The sequence below is a fragment of the Mytilus californianus genome, unplaced genomic scaffold, assembly GCF_021869535.1.
Source record: "Mytilus californianus isolate M0D057914Y unplaced genomic scaffold, xbMytCali1.0.p SCAF_5, whole genome shotgun sequence".
In the NCBI taxonomy this organism is placed as follows: Eukaryota; Metazoa; Mollusca; class Bivalvia; order Mytilida; family Mytilidae; genus Mytilus; species Mytilus californianus.
The window spans coordinates 108,877,650-108,900,067 of NW_026262701.1; the positions used below are offsets into that span (position 1 = coordinate 108,877,650).

The 22,418-nt window shown below is 30.9% G+C and overlaps 1 protein-coding gene across 1 annotated transcript in view; it reads right to left on the minus strand.

Moving 5' to 3' along the window:
• Positions 1-4,235: 4,235 nt before the first annotated feature.
• The window catches only part of LOC127702863 (uncharacterized), a 98,230-nt gene continuing 80,047 nt past the window's right edge, over positions 4,236-22,418 (minus strand). Inside the window, exons 68-84 of the mRNA XM_052207166.1 lie at positions 22,152-22,361; positions 21,384-21,614; positions 20,648-20,860; positions 19,706-19,927; positions 18,640-18,858; positions 17,480-17,695; positions 16,793-17,002; positions 15,676-15,891; positions 14,697-14,912; positions 13,655-13,909; positions 10,869-10,898; positions 9,740-9,939; positions 9,054-9,206; positions 8,311-8,458; positions 6,333-6,527; positions 5,745-5,789; positions 4,236-4,530 (exon numbers count right to left, since the gene is read on the minus strand). Coding sequence (XP_052063126.1) covers positions 4,355-4,530; positions 5,745-5,789; positions 6,333-6,527; positions 8,311-8,458; positions 9,054-9,206; positions 9,740-9,939; positions 10,869-10,898; positions 13,655-13,909; positions 14,697-14,912; positions 15,676-15,891; positions 16,793-17,002; positions 17,480-17,695; positions 18,640-18,858; positions 19,706-19,927; positions 20,648-20,860; positions 21,384-21,614; positions 22,152-22,361 — 3,155 coding nt within the window. The 3' untranslated portion in view covers positions 4,236-4,354. The remainder of the gene's footprint in view (positions 4,531-5,744; positions 5,790-6,332; positions 6,528-8,310; positions 8,459-9,053; positions 9,207-9,739; positions 9,940-10,868; positions 10,899-13,654; positions 13,910-14,696; positions 14,913-15,675; positions 15,892-16,792; positions 17,003-17,479; positions 17,696-18,639; positions 18,859-19,705; positions 19,928-20,647; positions 20,861-21,383; positions 21,615-22,151; positions 22,362-22,418) is intronic.

Sequence of the window (22,418 nt, forward strand, 5' to 3'; positions counted from 1 at the left end):
TGTTAAAGTTTTTGCAAAAAACTAAATATAAAAGGTAAAAATCATATTTCAAGGATAATAACTCCTATAATGAATCATTGAAATTTTCAGTCAAGTTAATTTATTTGTAGGTCTTACTTTGCTGAACATTTTGGCTGTTTGAAGTTTCTCTCTATCTTTCATAGTTTCTGCGAAAAACTAAAGAAATTGGTAAAAATTATCTTTCAAGGGCAATAACTACTACAAGGGATCAATTGACAATACTCCTGGATTTTAAGCAACCAACAATCAATCAAACAATTGACAATGTTGTTCATGCTTATTCTTAGCTCTTACTTAGCTGTTTGAAGTTTCTCTATTTCTATCATTGTTTCTGCGAAAATTAAAAAAAAATTGGTGAAATTATCTTTCAAGGGCAATAACTCCTATAAGGGATGAATATACAATTTCAGTTATGTTGACTTATTTGTAGGTCTGAATATGTGTGCTGTTTGAAGTTTCTCTTTCTATCATAGTTTCTGCGAAAAACTAAAAAAAAAATGGTTAAAATTATCTTTCAAGGGCAATTACTCCTATTTGGGATCAATTGACAATTTCGGTCATGTTGACTTATTTGTAGGTCTTATTTTGCTGAACATTTTTTCTGTTCAAAAATTTAGTCTATCTATCAAAGTTTCTGAAAAAAAACTGAAAATTTAAAATAAAAATTGTATTTCAAAGGCAACAACTCATATAAAGGATCAATTGACGCATTCTGTTCTTAGCCTTTTTGGTAGATCTTACTTTGCTGAACATTTTTGCTTCACAAAATTTCTCTTTATCGTTAATAGTTTTCAAGATAACAACCAAAAACAGAGAAAATTTATAAAAATCATTATTTCAGGGGCAATAACTCCAAGTTGTCCGATTCATTTTAAAATTTCCTCACTTATAGATCTTGACCTGCTTGTCATTTTAATGCTGAGATATAAGCCAAAAACTGCATTTACCCCATGTTCTATTTTTAGACATGGTGGCCATGTTTGTTGACTGACTGGAATAAAAACACAAACTTTATACTAGATGCCTTAAGAATCATACACCCTAAGTTTGGTTGTGAAATAGCTCAGCAGTTTCAGAGGAGAAGGTCTTTGAAAAATTTATCAAAGACGGATGCCAAGTGATGGCAATAGCTCACATGACCCTTTGGAACAGGTGAACCGAAAAGAAAGCATACATATAACCATGTTAGATTTGAATTCCAATAAATTCTCATTATAAATGAACAGCAGATATTTTTACAAATCAATTATTTGGTCAATTGAAACGTAAGGTAGAATTTGCTTGTATTACTATGAAGCGAAACTTTCATATTATCCCTTTGAACATGATATATTTGCTCACAAGTTATGGAGTTTTCTGTTATATCAACATAAAATACTACAGAAATATATTTTAAGCATAAATGTGTTTTCTTAAAGTTTCCAAAAGAGAGGCAGAAGATACCATAGAGATATTCAAATTCATTAGTAGAAAACAAACTGACAAAGCCATTACAAAAAAGAAAAAACAAGTGAAACTGCGAGCTACTGCTCACTGATGATACCCCCAGCCCAAATATGCATTTGTTGTTGAGTGATGAATCTGAAAACGCATCACACGGTATATCTGACTTATATAAACCCTGAAACCAAATTTCAGAAATCCTTGTATTGTAGTTCCTGAGAAAAGTGTGACGAAAATTTTCAACTTGGCTATCATGTGTAAAATGATGTAAGTGTTCAGTAAACAGGAAGTTGTTGAGTGATGAATATGAAAACGCATCACACGGTAAAGCTGACTCATATAAACCCTGAAACCAAATTTCAGAAATCCTTGTAAAGTAGTTCCTGAGAAAAATGCGACGAAAAAATATTCATGGGATGGACGGACGGATGGACTGACGGATGGATGGATGGACGGACTGACGGATGGACAGACAGGTAAAACAGTATACCCCCACCTTTTAAAGCGGGGTATAAAAAACACAACATAAAAAACAAGTGAGATGACACAATAACATGTTCTCCTTGTCAAACTTTTGAAATACATATTCTTCTATGTTTCTTCAAACATTATATTAGAATTACTATTAAACAGCTTTTTATACATCAATACATATTTATTTTGTTTTGAGCACCAAAATAAATAATTTTAAATGGGCATTTAGTGTTTAAATTTATTTCACTATTTTACATAGTGTATATGGTAATTGTAAGTTAACAATCTTGTACAGCTTAAGGACTGAAAGTTAACTAGGATGTCATTAGTCAGAAAGTATTGAAAAGACATAATATTAATAATTGACAAAATTTCAGATGATAAAACAAAATTGTTAAATTCCAAAGTTTATCCTCAAACTGGACATGTGTTATTCAGCTGGACCCTGGTAATGACACCTTACTTATTTTTTTTCTTTCTGGGTCTATTGCATTTTAATATATTAGAATAATACTTTCAGAGTTCCATTTTTTAGTGTTGAACCCCACTCAACAGACTAGAAGTCAAATTTTGAAAATGTCCATCCATAGGGTGCATCAAATTAATTAAAGTTGTGTAATATGTGCTAATTTTTACACCAGCAAAAAATTACCCTGTTCAATGTTAAATCATTAGTATTTTTAACAACATACTATAAGCTAAAATAAATCAGGATCCAGTCTATTTCATATGAACAGGGGAATGGATGATATAGGATTATCTCCCATGGAAACTTATTGAAAACACATTGATTGATTGATGCTGCTTTATGTCCAGTGGCAAATGAAGTCACATTGAAACTAAATGTATATTTTCCTAAATATTTTGGGGTTTTAGATAAAAATGAGGCATATTACTATTAAAGATAGAAGAAAATTTCAATGGGGTAATTAGAAAGCTTAAAATTCAGTTGCATATCAAAAATGACTACTTTACTTTTCATATGATATTAAAATTGATAATTTATGATATTAATTAGCTGTACTGTAACAGTTTCCATCTGACTTGAGGGATCAGGTGTAGGACTCTAAACACTGCCATCCATCCATCAGGTCATAGTAAAGATAAAGTGGAAATCAAAACTTATAGGATGGTAAGTATGCTTTCTTTTTGTAGGTGCACTAGCTATCGCTGATGAGTTGACTGTGACTTCTTTAGATCATTGTGGTAAAATTCCTGACCAGTTGTACAATTTTAATTGATGAAACAAATTGTAATTTGGGCAGAATTTTGATACACTGCTATAGGTGAAGTGCAACCAGGGGCGTAGCTAGACATTAAATGAACTGTAGGCATAAACTGAGCCCTGGTAAGAGGTTCAGGGGGTCTGAGCCCTCAGACGGAAAACAGTTTTAAGCATTTCTATATGAAAATTTTTTGATTTTGGTGAACACAAATTAAATTACTTACTGGACCAGGTCATATTATCAGGAAAACATACAGGCCAAAAATTCTAAGAAAAATAAATAATTCCACAACAACATCTGACTAATGAATGACTGTCAAAAAATTATTTTCAGCTTTTACCTTTTATGCAAATTAGGACAATGTAAAACTTGATGGTAAAACAGAAATTAACCATTAAAATGTAAAACTAATAAAATACTGAATTTTCAGAGTAAAGCATGACAATGACCTTAAGTTTCAAAGCATTTAAACAAAATCAAGGCGTCTGTTTTTTTCTCGCAGAAAATTTGTCAAAAATGTCTGGGATGCTTCAGCTTTTTGTTCTATGAGTGTGCAATATTGATAAGTAAGGTAGCCTTTAAGCTCCAATAGTAACTCTTAAATAGCTTTTGATACAACACATTGCACTTATTAGATGCCTAAACAATGTTAGAATGGAATAAATGTTTGGATTTAACCCATTTTTAACAACTTCAGGAGCATCTAATTTCTACTAGGGAAAAAATCTAAAAGTTAGATGATTAAGGCATTGATGATCTAGTTCTTGAAAAGTAAAAAAAAAATTCTGTGGTGACACAGATAGAATTGTCATTATCAATTTCTTTTTACATAGATAATGTTCAAGTTAAGTACTGGTGCAGTCCAACAAGAAACATTACTTAATGTGTTTATTATTTCAACTTTTCTGTATTTTCAAAGCATTCATGGATCAAGCAAGATCTTTAAAGTTTTCAAGAAATAATGACTCTATTTCAACAGACAATAAAAGATCCCTTGATTATTGCTTCAACAAGTTATAAATGCAATAACTGCAACAAGGGCAAAGATCAAAACAAAAACAAACAAACAAACACAGTTCTGTCATTTTATTTCCCAATCTGTCACAGAACTAGCATGCAGATTTCATAATAAAAATGAACAATAAATAGAGACAATCATATTAACACGATGAAGTCCTGAGTGAGAATGTTTATGGTATGGAACAACTAGATTTGTAGTCACACACTTTAAGATCACTGTTCCATTTAAGTCCTGATGGACATTTACGTTTGTATGTAATTCCCCAGTTACATGTTATATATCCATAGCAGTCATCACAGGAACCGTAATATCCACTGCTTTTACCTTTACAACTTGTAATACAATCTGAAATTATAAATATGAAAAAATTAAAAAAAGATTTTGCATGAGGTGGTAGGCCAAGCATACATGTACTCAGACTTAAAATTCAAAGTATCAGGAAGTCAGTGTCTTACAGATATGAAAAGTATTCCTGCATTAAAAATAAATACTGCTAACCTGATCACCAAATATTCTGTTCGGTGTACTGTAGAAATATGATGCAATTAGAAAGTTAGTCAACATACTAAAAAATTCAAAGTATAGACAAACAGAAGGTTTATGTCTGACCTAAAAGTACTCACACATTAAACATATTACTGTCAAGCTGCACATTTTTAACAGGGCATACAAATTGTGTACAACATTAAGACATAATGCTTATGTAAACTGGTCCCTCCTAAAATGCTTATTTTTATTTAATCAGAAATATTCTGCACAATGAGTATTCTAACTACAGCAGAAACAATGCTTCTATTAACCTGTTTCCTCGTAATTGGTCTCTTCAATTCAAATTCTTTAAAAAGACCTATTTAAACTTGTTAAATGCTGAAATATACGTTGCTCAAATAAAACAGCTTGCTTCTGGCACTTCAAGTTAGATTTAACAGAGCAATGTTTTGTTTTTACACTTAGAATTTTTTGAATTAATAGTTTTGATAAAATAATAAAAAAAAAAAATGGTTAATACTATCATTGATTTTTTGACGACACATTTCTGAATCTATCCATCATATACCTAAACTTTGACAGAAAACATAGATTTAATATATACCAAGTAAATATACTGAAGAAAATTCAATCCAGAAAGTCATATCCTAATTTTAAACTATTGTATGCAGCTTTTGTCAGTAGTTTTTTTGTTGGTTTATAAACTATATGATAATTAATATTTTGTTGCTTTTCTCTCAGTTTGGAATAAGAACAACATTGACAATCATACTATTTATTTATAACCATTCGATCAATACATAATATTTTATACAGTTTTATAACTGCATATAAAATTGACATTTCATCCAAAATCAATGGGATTTAATAGTGTTCATAAATATTTTATTAATTTCTAATGGCAAAAGAATCTAAACTGTTACAATTTTACTGATGGCGTAAGTTGCTTTTCTATCTAGGAATTGTAAGGTGTAAAAAAGTATATTTAAATAAAGAGAATTGAAATTTAAGGTTTTTTCCCAGTAATTTGTATAGACAGCTGCATAAAGATATACACTTCAGATACTTACCGAATTTTCCTTTACCACTGAGAGAATTCTGTCCTGATGTTACCACTGTAAAATAAAATAAATTTAAACTATCATCAATAAGTATATCCAATCTACTATACCTGAGCATTATGTAACATACATTATACAAATAGTCAATAATACATGTCTATGTAACCTATTTGACTCATTGACAAGTTTTAACCAATTTAATAATGAAGTACAGAAAATATCACTTTTAGATGAAAAACTTAAGGAGTAGTGTCATATCTGTTACAGAACACATCACTTACACCATTCCTCAGCAATGAATGACAGGAATACACTTAAAAATAAATCTTAACTTTTGTCTGTCAAAAGCATTTATAGAGCAAGGATACTCTTCACTGTCATAAATCACATTAGTTATACTAACACTGGAAGTATGTGTAACAATATCCACTTTCTCTTTATTTCATTTTAAAAAATAGTCCTATTTACATAGAGTCAGAGACATGGCTTGCCTGCCTATCTTAAACCAGTTACATAAGATAAGTAACACATTACATTTGGATGAATACAACACTATTATTTTTTTCTCCTCCCCTATACTTCCTGATGTTCATTTACCTGCAATAGGAGCCTTTGTAGTTACAGCAGCTGTGACTCTCTGAGTTGGTGATGTAGTTGTCATGAGAACTGCTGTAGTAGGTGATGATGTTGTCATGGGAACAGCTGTAGTAGGCGATGATGTTGTCATGGGAACAGCTGTAGTTGGTGCTGATGTACTTAAAGCATTGTTATTTTTGGATCCTGTGTTATTACCTATTTATACAAAAAAATAAGTTTTTTATCATTTGTAAATTCATCATTTTTTGTATATTCATTTCTTAAAATTTTTTAATTGGATAATCAAATTTTTGTCATTAATTCAAATTTAATCATATCAAATTTGGTGAGTTTAAAATGTATTTTCTGGATATTAACCTTCATCTTTCAAACACATAAGGAACAGTTTGAAAGCCACATATTAATAAATTCAATTAAAATTGTTCCAAGGTATGTTCACATACAGTTCTTTTAATATTTTCTATTAGATAATTAAATTTTATATTAATGATGGGTAAATGATCTATATTATAGAAGTTGTCACATTTTTTATTATTGGTTTTGTAAAGACTTTTGATACTGCACACTAAAACATTTACATTATCAATCTCTTGATTAATTTACAGCAGAGGATCACATTAATATTGAGAAAATGTTTTAAGTTATTTTCAATCTATAGACGGTATAGTCCTGAATTTACTTTTTCTTTAAAATTAACTATAGAGACAAGTATTTGTAAAACCAACGACTGCCAGATCAGGGTGTGATCAATATCCTTTTCTGTGGTTATTTTCAAATTGACGGACATACTTATAGATTGATCAATAGAAAAAGAGGCTTATTGTCAATATATCATATCTCACATGCTCTAGTTCTATATAATTAGTTGCAAAGTAGAGAAACTGACAGTTGATATATACAGGGATAATGTTGAATTCACACCACAAAAAGCCATTGCAAAACTTACAGACAGCATGGGTAATCATAAGAAAATAAAGAATTCATGAAAAGAATTGTTTAAGAAGTTCAGAAAATATGGAGTATTTGAGTATTTTTGAAAGTTCTAAAGAAGAATCAACAAGGTTTTCGAGTGACACAAATGATCAATCAAGAATGATGATGAATAAAATCAAATTTCTGTACATAGAAGATAAAAAGGAAACCAAATCTATAGAACAAGAACCTGATTATCAAATCCAAAAATATCAGAAGTGAATAGAGTTTTATATTGTAGAGATAAATTACACATTATTGCAATAAATATTGGATGTATTTCCTATGAACTGTAAGTCAATATTTGGAGATAAGTCTGTGATGAATTACCAATAGTTGATTGATGTCCTTCATCTAAACATAGAAGCTTAAAGTTAGAGCTTATACATCTTACAAATAAAACTCTTAAGATTTTTCCCAACATTGAACAGAGATGTAATCAATAACCCAAAAGAGACTCCAAATGGTTAAAATAAACTTCAAGGTCTATACTGTTATCCTGGAAACATTTATTTTAAGACTTATCTTTTACATCACAATAAATACATTTTTTGTTTTCAGATTGGCAAGGCATTGTCCTAAGTGTAGGATTTAATACAAATCAACCTTATTTAAAATTCCTGAAATGACCTACATAGAGACATGGCCATAAATCCTAAATTTTGCTAGAAATGATGACCAGCTTGCAACCATGTCAAAATCCCATAAAATGAGAAGAGTGAGAAATGTAATCTATTTTGAGTCTATTAAAGTAGTCTACAGACGAGATACTTCAAGTGTTAAACTGCCTGTTAGATTCCTCTATTCATTATTGAGTATGCCCAAAATTTGTTAGGTGTATTTAGAGCAGGGTTCATTACTGTATACTAAAGAACAAATTCAACAACAAATTCAACAGAAAGTCAATTTATTGTTCTTTTCAATGGAGTCTTTCATACTATATTTGTCCCCATTCATGGCAGCCATATTGTTTTTACAAATACTTATGGCAGCTGACTGTAATTACCAGAATCAAGAGAACATCCAGTCAGATCAAATCTCAATGCAATACGATTGCTCCATTCCAGCGGATTAACACGGATACACTTAGCAATCACCGGACAGTTAAACATGTTACTCTGTGGGGTGTTCTCATCATCATTGCCTTTGAAGAACTGTTGAAAGTAAAATATATCATTTACTATTATTACCCATATTCTTACAGTTTAGTAACAAAGGTAGATGAAAAAGACAGGCAGGCAACTACAGTAACAAATTGTCTACCACAAATTTCTACCAGATTTTAAATTGTTTACACATTTAATAAGAATTTGCAGTAGACAGGTTGAGTTAATTACAAATGTGAGCTTTCTTGTAATACTATAGTGTCTTTTTAGTCTGTGTTTCCAAGTTGTAAGGATTCTGTTAACCACTTATTGCTGTAAGAATATAGTATACATAGTGTTTTTTTCCATACTAAAAAGAATTGACATCTTATCTTCCAACAGCTGAGTATTACTGTAAACATGGATACTTTTGCAGGTTGTTATTTTCCCAATATCAATGCATAAACTGTTCGTGCAGGAGCTAAATTCACCCATCCAATGATAAGTGCATCCTACAAATCAATAATGTTGATTTGTACAAACTTTTCCCTTTGGAGATTAAAATTTATGCTTTTTTTGTGGTCAATATATAAGCAAAAATAAATACCATGTGCAAATTTCGTCATTTAAAAAAATAGGAAGAACAAAATGAATTTGAACTTACAGTATCAGAGGAACCAAGTTGTTGGACTGGTTTCCAGTCTGTTTTACAATCCAGACTATACAGGACCCTGTATTTGGTGGTCCATTGTTTACAACATCCATCGCGGCCCTGTGTTGTGATTCCTCTTACCAAACTAGGACTTGTCAACTCAACCTTAACAAATAAACTCATGTTTTAAGCATTACATTGAAGTCTCATGCTTTTGTTTATCACTTAGGACTAAAGTATATTTCTGGCAATTATTTAAATAATGATTAATTCTGATTTTATTTGTATGAGACATATTGTTCATAAAAGCTCATGTAAAATTGTGAAAAAAGCACTTAAAAAGAGGTAATTTAGAATACTGACAAATATAGAAATATAAAAAAAGACAAATTAAAATGAAGAATGTCTTTGAAGTTACTGTTAAGATGAAGAACAGCCATTAAAGTGTTGTTCATTTGATTTATAGTTAATTTTATCTTCCGAATGTTTACTTATTCATATCCAACTCATACCTCTTTCCCCACTGTATGTAGTTTCTCAAGTGATGACAAAAAGTTTTCTATTCACAAGAAAAGAAAGATTTTTCACAGCTTTTAATTATAACTCTTGATAGAATTGTGATAATATTTGTACCTTTAAATAATCCACAGTGTGAAATATGACATACATTATGACCTAAAAATAAGGAATACGCTTACCTGGATATATTGGTCCACATCATTCTTACCGGAGACCCATGCTCCTATTAATGTCTTGCCTGTATTGTCCATGACTTCTTTGTTATTAAGCTTGCCTCTGGTAGCTCCATAGTCACTAAATGGATCACCACTACCAAACTGTGAAGAAGATGTCAGTTTGTCTTCTGCTACACCAGAAACCAGGGAGTTCTTACATACATCTGGTGAAAGGGATTAAAAATACATGTAAATGAAAAAATATATTGTCAGATTTAGAATTATCTGATTATATGTTCAAATAAATAGAACATAACATAACTATAAGTATTTTAGAATTCATGAAAACCCATTCTTACACACAACAGGAAATTTTATGTTTAGAAATTCCAAAACTAAACAAACTTTACATTATGGTAGAATCTAACCCATTTATAAGACATTTCTCCCAGACCTTTTTCAGTTTCTCTGTTTTCTTTCTAAACTATGTGGTAGTTTATAAGTCAATTTTCACAATGCATTTCAATATTTCAAGATGGCAGAGGACCCTTCCCTTTTTCACAAATTAACGAAGGGTCTCGTTATCATATTAGAAAAGCACTATTTCATATTGTAGTTATGGCCACTTAATAAATTCTGCAATCGATTAGTTTTCAACTTAAAACTCTAATGTCTATATCAGTATCCATCAAAACGGATTAACAATTAATTATATTATAGCAATATGAAGACAACTGTCCATGTAAAGCTATTACCATTAAATGCTATCCTCAGACATAACAAACATATTTGTTACAGTTTAGATAGTACATTGTTACTAAGAATAATAGTCTCTTACTTCACTTCTTCTTACTTGTCAAACCAATTTAAAAATAAATCCTCAGAGAAAGTCTTATCTGATTAAAAGAACTACATACATTTGTACATGTTGTAGTAAAACAACTGCATTAAATTATTTTAATGCTAAAAGGCAAATGAAAAGCATTGAATGTTCAACTTCATATAAAAAGAAGGCATTTGATTAATTTTGAATATTTGGCATTAGACCTGGATTTTGTTTTGTATTAAGAGTGTAAGAGACAACCCTTACATGCCTTCTTTTGCTACAATATATGTTTCAGAGAATACTAACTATATAAAGTACAATATTTACCTTGTCCTTTGTTGAAAACCAATAACAAACCTGCAAAATATAACATTAACATTTACATACTTCTATATTTACAAAAAAGGCAAAGTCATATGGTTTTCAAAATCTGTTTTATTTGAAAAAACACCAAAATAAAGCTTTTTAACTCAGTTGTTTTGTCAGTACAATTTTTGTTTAATTCTTTTGTTTCTTTTTAACAAGTTCAACGTAAATTTGTAATCAAGTATGATTTTTTTTTTGATAAAGTAAATCATAAACTTCATAAAATAATTTTGAATATCAAATTATAGTAAAATCTTTATAAAATAAAAGGTAAATGAAATAAGTAAAAGTTTCCTCATGATTTAAAATACATAACAAACATACCCAATAAGAACAAAATCCTCAGCATTTTTTAACTTTGAAAGGCAGAACTGCTTTACTACTTATCTAACTTAAAACACTGACACAAACCTGAACTTCAGTCAAAAATTTCTAGTCTTATAGTCTTGTGGTGATATTTACAAAGATGAAAGCTTCCTCCCTTAATTATTAATAACTCATTTATTAAATTATGATGATATTCAAATAGATAAATTTAGAATGAGAGGAAGTGTTAAATGGTCATTTGATAAAATCTATCTTCTTATCAATGGATATAAGTTTGTTTACTTTGTTTACACAAACAATTAAATACTAATGAAACTATTTATCCTAAAATAAGGAGTAACTCAACACCCAAATGAAAACCAGAAAATGTAAAAATGACGTAAAATTGTATAGAAATTCATTTCTTCGTGAATAGAGAAAGTGACAATGCGTCAAGATTGCTACACCCGTCTTAAAAGCTCGAGGATGATTAAATGAGACTGCGTTCATTAATATAACATATCTTACTTGACAAATATTTTCTAAATTCCCACTTAATAAGAAACTTGTCAGAATTTTAGATCTTTTATACACCCCATAGTAATAGTCATCATGTTTATCAATCAATTTTGTGCCAAAATTTATCAAAACTTGTGATAATGATTCTTTTGTTATAATTAATATTTCTAAAATGAATCATATTAGCATATACATGCATCAGGTGAGGGTTTTTTAATTTGTTGATTAATGGATCTACCAAACCTAGCTATTTCCCATTTTTTAGAAAAAAATAAAAGTATAAGTTTCAATCTTCATTTATTTTATATTATTATCCCTGAAGAAGCAATTATCTTCAAATTATGTGTTATTTTATACAGAAATGATTTTTTTTTTAGTATTCTTGTACTTTTAAGAATTTGTTCTTGAAAGCATGTCATTGGTAGTTTCTATAAAATCTGGATCTTGTTTATTTTGGTGTATTATTCTAGACTTTTGTAAATTCTAAGCAAATCTTATTTTTTGTTGGTTTTATTTAAGCTTTTCAGGAAATATTAATGAGTTATTAAAAATGAATAAAAGGTCCAAACAACAAAGCTGTTGAATGTAATAAATAAATGAAAAAAAAATTACATTATAAACAACAAAAAAGTTAAACTGTACATGATACATAGAGGACAAACAGTCATATAATGCAATGGAATTAATAAATAAGTTAGAGAAGTGAGAAAAATCTTATTTGTGAGCATTATAGACATCTGATTATAGATCAAGTAAATCCTTAACACTTCAAATCTGTGTATTCTAAATACACAGGAAAAAAGATTTGCAGGAGAGAAATCACTTAAAAAAATACTTGTACATTATCAACAATGAGACTTTCATTATCAAGTTATATTTGTGGATAAATTAAGAATTATTCCACCTCTTCCAATAAAAATGGGCTTTCAAATTTTTATATTACCATGTATTTATTACAGTTGCTAAATTTTTTCTTTTTATTGTAAAATTTAAAACACGTTCATATTTTGAGAATGTTATTCAACTTAATATCATAGTTGCCAACTCACATGATATTTGCGTGTAATACACGCTTTTTCTATGGTTTACAGGTGAAGATTTTGTCACATGGCGTGTACACCCTTCTCATAACTTTACATGCTTTTTTGTTGTTTTAATTTTTTGGTCATTAGTGATATCGCGATTCTCTGTTTTTTTTCATAATTAGAAGATAAATATCAAAATTTTTAAGTATTCGTTGGGTCGCCATTGTTTATTTTTCCGGCCATTGTTTATTTTTCCATATGGACAAACAAAAAAAGCCCTTCAGGTAAGTTTGTGAGTAGTTTTTAAGATTTTGTGACTTTCTTTCTTTCAAATTCAATTTGGGGAAATGTCCAACTGAAAGAGGTTGCTTTCTGGACCTGTATCGTCTTCTAAAGAGCTGAGTGCTAAGCGAAAACGATATGTGTGTACGTACCAAAAAAAGCAACATTCTAGGGAGCAATGGCACACATAGATGACATTTTTAAAGACCCAAAACGTTATGACATTCTTACAAAGCTTGCTAAAGCTATTTCAGTTCTGCCAAATAGCAATTCTGACTATGAGAGAGCATTTTCAATTATAAAGAAGATTTACACTGAATTCAGATCAGAACTCAACAATGATACATTGTGTGCATTGGTATCATGTAAATTTAACCAAACTGGCAGTAGTTGTTTTGAATATGTTCCAAGTTGTGTTGTTTTGAAAGCAGCAAAACAGGCCACTGTTCAATACAATAAAAGTTTACAGTAGAATATTGTTTTTTATATAAAAAATTTGTATAATGCTCATATTAAAAAGTCCGCATCTACGTCACACGTTTTCACACGCTTTTTGAAATGTCATGTCATCATGTCATGACATGATTTGTCATTGTCAGAGGTTGGCAACTATGCTTAATATTTCTGATATCTTACTGTAGTACTTTAAGGGGAGACAATCCTTTACAATCTGTTCAAAATACATTCCCTCTGGGCAGTCATCCATAGCTACAGTTCTCTCCCCTTCACATGTGATGTACTGTGTTATCCTTCCTGGATCTGGATGCCAATGACGTCCATCTGACATACCAATACAGGAAGGCAGTCGCAATGGACAAGGGAGACAATTCTCACCATCGTTTTGATGACACTGATTCTGCAGATATTCACCTACGCAAAAATGTGACAATATTGAAGTTATGAATTCTATTTCATAGTTTTCTACTACCGATAGCAGCAAAACTACCCATCATTTTTTTCTCCTTTGAGTAATATTCAAAAACTTCTAACTTATTAAGCTGTTCTCATCTATAATTTAATAGTTTTTGTTCTAGCCATAAAATTAAATGCTGAAAATTAAAGAACTATGAAAAAAACTTATTTTGTTTCATCTTTTTGTCTTTAAACAGTTTTTTTTATGTGTATTTATAATTTCATTGTCCACTTGAATAAGTTGTCATCCTGGTGGTTTACTCCTGGTTTGCCCACTTTTAATTACAGCAATTATCATGTAATTACAATACAGAAACCAACAACAATGTTGGCAAACTTCAGAAGCTTGAATTGAATTACTGAAGCACCATGTATTTCTTAAAATATATCAGAAGTTCTATCCATTAATTCCATATCTTTTCACAATTTTTACAACCTTACTCTGCATAGGTAATATTTTCATAAAAAATTAAAATTTTCAGATAGACATATCTGGAATGAATTACTGGCATCTACAGATTGTTACTAGATTTTAAATACAGTGAAACCCTCCTATACCTAAACCACAGTAAACCTGAAACCTGTCTACACCAAATCCAAATCAAACCAGAAACCTAAAATTAAACCTGTATATACCGAACACCTGTGTAATTCAAACAAAATATTAAGTCCCAAATGGGTATCACTGACACAGGCAAATTCTATTTTCTGATTAAAAGTTGTCTACTCAGTGCATATTACTTACAAGGAGCCTTTGGTTCATGTCTTGGTCCACATCTGACCTGCGTAAAGTGTTTACAAGTTTGTGTAGAGGCATCATATAGTTTAGGGTAGGCACATTCTCGCAGATAGCTTCCTGTCAAGTGGTTTATTACTCCACATTGGTAGAATTGAGCACAGTTATCTGGGCTTGGTAACACTAAGTTAGCATTACTACTACAATAACTGTTTATCATGTCAGCTAAAAAATAAAAGTGACATTACGCTAACAGAAAACTCTACCCACTAAAACGATCAAAAGAAAGCATCTTTCAAAAGCTATATATGGATTGTTTTGTAGATTTTATTTGCCATAAATTGTTAAATATGAATTACCTCCCTTTACTTACCTTACTTTTCAGTTAAAATACTTATTACAACATTAAGAAATAAATGGAGAATGTGATGCCCCTGCTTGCATATAACGTTATAAAGGGGCATAACTCCAGAACGGTAAGAGTGACGCCACCCAAATTTGATCTTGATCTGAGTTTTGTGGTAATAATCATTGTGTATAAGTTTCATAACATTTGTTTGAGGCAAACTAAAGCTAGAGAAAGGAAACCAATTTTGGGACATACTTATGTACATACGGGCAAGGGTAAACCTTAATGACCCCTCGGCTATGGCAGGGCCATAAAAAACATTGAATATCTGAAAATAGTGTTTAGTGACAAAAAATTACATTTACTGGTATATAACGTTTTTGCCTTTTTTTACAGGAAAAAATTGAAATCATTGAAAAACTAAGTTTAATCATTTTCCCAAATTTAAATGCTCAAAACAGTCTCTTCTCATTTGTGAACCATAACAATGTCTACAACAGTAATTGCAGAATTCTAAAATTCCTATCTCCTCTCCATCTACCAATTTTAAACAGAGATCGTCATTTTCATATTCCATACCTTAAGGGCAGATGTAGGTTTGTTAGATAGAGGCTGCGGGATTTAATTAAAGTAACTTACGTGAATAAGCCCTGCATGTCTTTGTACTAGAATCAAACAGTCCTGTGTTACAGTGTTCAGTAGATATAGTCCTGCCATGATCACAGATGATATAGTCTGGTGTCATTGGTCTGTCAGGGTAGGAGTTAGCACCATCAGGTAGACCTACACAGCTAGGATGAGACTTCTCACAGCTACCACAGCCCACTCCAATACACTGTGTCTGTAGGTATTCACCTGAAAAAATATATAAAATATCAAACAAAAGTAATTTTCACAATAATGGCATTACTATATATCTAAGAATATTGTCACAGAAAATTTTCTGTAGCTTTATCTACTATCATTCCATTTTGAAATGCACAGATACTAGTATATGATACTTTTAGCCTGTGTTTACACAATATCTTTTTCAAATGATAAAATCCTTTTAATTTTCAAACTGGATACTGAAACTCTAATAAAAGTTTTTTGTTTGATAATATTTATATTTTATGAGGCCTTTGTTAGTCTTGTATGTTTTTTCAATTTTAGTTCCTTTATATGTTTTGGAGTTTAGTGTGACGTCCATTTTCACCGAACCAGTACACAATTTTATTTCGGGGCCAGCTGAGGACTACCTCCAGGTGCGGGATTTTCTCACTGTGTTGAAGACCCATTGGTGGCCTTCGGCTGTTATCTGCTCTTTGGTCGGGTTGTTGACATATTCCACATTTCCATTCTCAATTTTATTAGTTTGAATTTCTAAACATTCGAGGCCAGATTTACAGGTGGGAGAACTTAATGGTCTAGTGTAAACCATCATCTAAGAAACTCTGTCACATATATAAAATAACAAATAAAGAACAACTTGCTTAAAGAAATAGGAACTACTAATGTACTAAACTTTAAGGTTTATCTTAAAAAATCAATGTCCATATTCTGTGGATTCATTATTATTCAAAATTTCTATGTTGAATTTTTCAAACCCACGAAATTAAGTATCCATGGTAGTACAATTTTTCCTCAGTCCATGAAAATTGGTATCCATGATTATAATGAATAGACAATACAATAAGTAGTTTTAAAAATTTTCACATCAAATAGAAAGAACTTTCTCATCGGTACAAATTTAAGTATAAAAACTCAAAGAACTTACAAGGTGCTTTTGGTTGATATCTAGATTTACATTCCACCTGAGTGAAATGTTCACATTGCTGTATATCATCGTTAAACAATTGTGGGTATGGGCATTCCTGTAGGTACTGTCCAAACTCTGTTACTGGCTTACTACAGTCATAGTACTGGGCACAATTATCTGGCTTGGCTATCAATCCTGTAGACATACTACATGCTGATGGTTTCTTGTCTGAAATATAAAAGACATTGGCCAGTTTCCTTATTACAGTGCAAAATAAACTGATGCATGCTATGTAAGTGTTCAAACTCAAATTTGAGTGTTGTATCAATATCCTAAGTTGTGGTCTATTCTATCGTGATATAATAATATAACAGCATTTGCTTCTTGATTAGAATTTGTTTTTTGATAAAAAATCTCATGTCTCCCTTGTTACCACTTGTCTAATTTACAATAGACAGCAACTATGTAATTCTGTCATTTTTCTTTCCATTCTGATGAATGATATAGGAGACTTTGTACTAGAAAACATACATATATGTAATAATAGAAAAATTCAAAGTTTTATCTGAACTTCCAAAAATAAAAAAGAGTATAAAGTAATTCTGTAGAACTTTGTAAGTTCCAATGTAACTGCAGGAAATGCAAAAAAAAACCCATTAAAATGAAAGCTTCAAGTGAATATTAGAACTATGAAATTAATCATACCATCAACACACTGTTTCTTATAAGGATCAAACACTCCTGTTGTACACTTGTCTACAGACATAGTCCTGTTTTTATGACACACCAGATACGACTGTGTCCACAGTTTGGTAGCTATAGGATTGTTGCCATCAGGTAACTCTCTACAGCTCGGCAGTCTCTCTACACATTCTATACAACTAGGATCAGTACCACTACATAAATTCTGCAGATATTCACCTGAAAATATGGTTTTATATTAAAACTGAAAATTTATGAATTTTGTTTGAAATTTTTGTAAAACAGTGTGAAATTATGCTTGCTTATGAGATACAATCCATCTATACATGTACTACTAAATAACGAGGTTCAATTTGTTAGCCAGCATGACGTAAAAATGATGAATCAAAGAATTCAACTTTATATATAACTAATATAGGACAATGGCGTTGATTAAAAATTACACCATTCCAGGCCCTTTTGTTTTCCACATGATTAATATTACAAATAATTAACAAATTCCGGGTTGACAGGTACAAACAGAAAGATTTTGAAAGCAGAGGGAAACTGTGCAGCTTATAATCAGCATGACTTTATCAGATGACAACATGAATACTAAAAATCCAGGCTAAAATAAGGCGTAGGTACTTTAATTTAGTAACGGACACGCAATGTCGCGTTACTCAACATGTAAACTATGTAAAACATTCAAAGTCAATAGACCATGACTGAGGGGCGGAGCCAAATAATCTCCCTGGAAATGGATTGCCAATGCTAATGCTTCTACATACCAAATATCATTGAACTACCACTAGTGGTTCCCCTTAAACTGACCTAATCACAAACTAATACACGTAAAAGAAGCAAAAGTTTCAGAGTCAATAGACCATGACTGAGAGGGCAGGGTCAAATAATTTATATGGAAATGAGATGTGCAAATGCTAATACAACTGCATACCAAATCTCATTGACCTACCACTAGTGATTCCCCATAAACTGACCTAATCAGAAACTAATAAGTTGTTGACGTCACCGCTGCTGTCAGAAACAGCATACCTAAGTCTCGTTTTTTGACTCCTTCAAGGCGGGACAAAAATTAGTTAACATATAGTTTCTCATGGTAAATCTCCAGAAATTAAAATTATAACAGTACATTTACAGGTAATATATTCAAGGGTACATACAAGGTGCATATGGTTGGTGTCTTTTGTCACATGTCACATCTTTAAAGTCGTGACACTCCAGAGTATCGGTAGAAAACATCTGTGGATACGGACATTCTTTGATGTATTTAGTGACAGCAAATCCTGGACGTTTTGTTGTACAATCTATAAACTGGGCACAGTTGTATGGGTGAGGTCTGGCTATACCTGGATACTTGTCACATACATCATCTAAAGATTCTACAAAATAGATAGACAGTAGTTTTTAATCAAACTTTTTTCTCCATATATATAAAAGCCTCATGTGATGCACACTGTTTTTATTATTTCTAATATCATAATGACTTACCACGAAGAAATCTTAGTTTTGGCTTCAAATCATGAATATTGTGAAAAGCAACATATTTGGAAAAGAGGGAGGCAGGCAACAATACATTATGGTATTTAGGCAGTTATGTTCTAAGAGATTACAATAACACATTTGTTTCATTATTATTTAGCTTAAGTTTTTGCCAAACATTGCAATCAAAGGGCAAAAAAGGTTGTTTTCAATTAAGGAATATCAAAATCAGAATTGTGATCATATAGTTTTCAGTTAAAAATAGTTTATAATTTGCAACTCCATAAACTATCTACTTTGTGAAGCACTTTAAAGCCAAGTATAGGAATGACTGAAAAATAATACCTTTCTCTAACCCCAACTTCTGCACAATAAGAAAGCTCAATTCTAAATTGCTTTTATTCTGAAAGGTTTGTTGATCCAAATGAATGTCCTGTTTAAGAAATGAAGCAGTAGACTGTAAGTAGACTCCTGCTTAGTATTTTCCTTTATCAAAAAAGATTAGATAACCCATAGAAATGGCAAATCTTCTTATAATGAAAATAAAAAAATATTTGGAAGCCAAAAGGATTTGTTTTCCTTATCTGTATTGCAAAATATACATGCAAAAGGATAGCCTTTTTCTGAATTTTCAGAGAAACATGACTCTTATTGCATATTACTTGAAGAAGTAATTAGATACATTTTTGTGCTTATCAAATATGAATTGTTAACATCAGCACTACATGAAAATAACTCTTTTCTTACCTTTATCTACCTGGATGCAGGATCTAGATTCAGGACTAAATATATAATTGGTTTGACAGACTTCCTGTGTGATTGTTCTTCCATCTTTACACATGACATAATGGGCAGATAACTCTACATCTGGTTTAGAATTTGCTCCATCGGGTTTACCCACACAGCTGACAAATCTCTCATCACATGGAGTACAGTCTGATGTATGACACTTATTCAGTTCATATTCACCTGTTAAAAAGTATTTGAGATTTATTATTCTAAAAAGTAAATTTGATCAATTTTAGATTTGCCCTGATTGCAACTGTATTAATATTTCAATCAGTTAATTTTAACTGATTACTGTTAAGTTGAAGAATGTTTGTTTTGAAAATATAAAGCAGTAGTTTCAGTCAAAAATATAAATTAAATTTTGTATATTTTCACACATGTCCAGATTAAACCAATAATTTACCCACATACTGTGACATAGCAGAGTGAATAATGTGCTGTATGGTGGCCATTAATTGCTTACATCCACTTCATTTAAACTTTCGTGGATAGTCGTCTCATTGGCAATCATACCACATCTTCTTATTTTATAATGTGATAATGCACTTAATGTGTATAAGCTTTATTCATTCAGTATATCACTACAGTTAATTCAGAAATTCATGGATGCATTTATTTTTTGTGATTGTTGACAAAAGGACAACATTGTGAATTCAGAAAATGCTGAATACAATATGCAATCAAAATTTAAAATGAAAATTTTCATTGGTGTGAAAAATCATTACGTCACAATTTTTAAATTAATAAAAACATTGCAATAATTGCTAATTTACAGTAAATGGAAACCTTTGCAAACTTTCAAACTTGACCTTATTCCAACAATTCCTTTTTTCCCTTTGTTTGTGCATCTTTTTATATTCTAAATGTATATAAAATGAATCAGATTCTATGCCTACTCACATGGTCCCTTAGGTTCATTCTTTTGTCCACAGTTGACATCTGTATAGTATTTACATTGCCTGGTGTTGAGATCAAATAATTTTGGATAAGGACATTCCTCAATATAACTTCCCAGTAAAGTGTAAATATTACTACAGTTATAGTACTGTCCACAATTATCTGGATGAGGGAGAACTGCCGTGGGGTTGTGTTTACAGTAGTCAAAAACATTACCTAAAATTGATAGTTTAAAAGTTCAAATATACTTATCAAACAAATTTATACAACCTTTAGTTACCAATTTAATAAAACAAATTGAGTTAGTAAAATAAATTATTTCAGCATTAATTGAATACATTTTTACCACTACACTCACAAATAAATGCCATATTTTATATAGATTCACCAATGATATTTCTTTCAAATAGATTTATCTAATGCCAATCAGGAGTTTTCTTCTTCAAACTAAATCTTGTCTTTATGGTACAGTATCTAATTGAACACTCCAAATTAAATCTTTCCAAGCACTCAGTGTATGTGCAAAGCCAATTTTCATCCTGTGATATTGTTTGAAATCCACATGGAACAACCATTACTTGAAGGTACTGTCAAAATCTACTTGAAAGAACCATGACTTAATAAAGATAGTCAATATCCAAATGTAACAACCATGACTTCAAGAAAATGTTGTAATCAACTTGGAACAACCATGACTTAAAAGATGAAAAAATTCCCTTATGTCTGACGATTGTCTTACCAACAACTGTAGGATTAACACAGAACCTCCTATCAGGATCAAATTTCTGGTTATTTGGACAATCTGCTACTTCTATGGTTCTGTTACGATGGCACATGATAAACTTTGGTGTCCATAGTTGTCCAGCGAATGGATGACGTCCATCAGATAGACCCACACAGCTTGGAAGTCTTTCTATACATGGTTCACATTTATTATCTAGAGCCTTGCATTTGTTTTGATCAAATTCACCTGAAAAAGTACAGCTGATGTAGGTCAAGCAGAAACATTTGTTTTGTATGATTTAGTATTCTCAATACCCTGGTATACTTAATCAAACCAGTTTTATGTCACTGGGGATGAAAATAAAAACATAAATCTCTAAAATGAAAACATACTTGATAAATGACATCTTTTTTAAATGACATCTTTTTCAGAGACATCTATTTTACTAGTAAATACTAGTAACTCAAATTTTCAAATATCCATATTTTACTCAATCAAAAGTCCTTGTTTTACTCAATCATATATCCTTGTTTTACTCAATGGAATATCCTTGTTTTTCTCAATCAAATAACCTTGTTTTACTCGATCAAATATCCTTATCTTACTCATTTAAGATAGTACAAATTTTAAAGGGACATAACTATCAATATTGAGTGAAATAACAGCATTGAAAGCAGAGAGTCATTCAATTTCTGACTAGTTCTTGATCAATATTACTCCAGAATCATGTGTGTGCATGGAAATTATATCATATGTTTATTTAGTAATATCTTAAAAACTTACAAGGTGCTTGTGGTTCATATCTCTGGCCACACTGTACATATTCAAAGTTTTTACATGACCTATGTAGTGAGGAGTACAGGAATGGGTAGGGACACTCGTGTAGAACTGGATGGTATTTGTCAGAACAATCGTAATACTTAGCACAGTTAGTGGGATGTGGTGCTCTTCCATTCTGTTGGTTATGACATATGTTCATATATGTACCTGGACCTGAAATTTGTAAAAGGCTGTTTTGAAAATGCAAAAATATCAAATGTTAAAGCACAC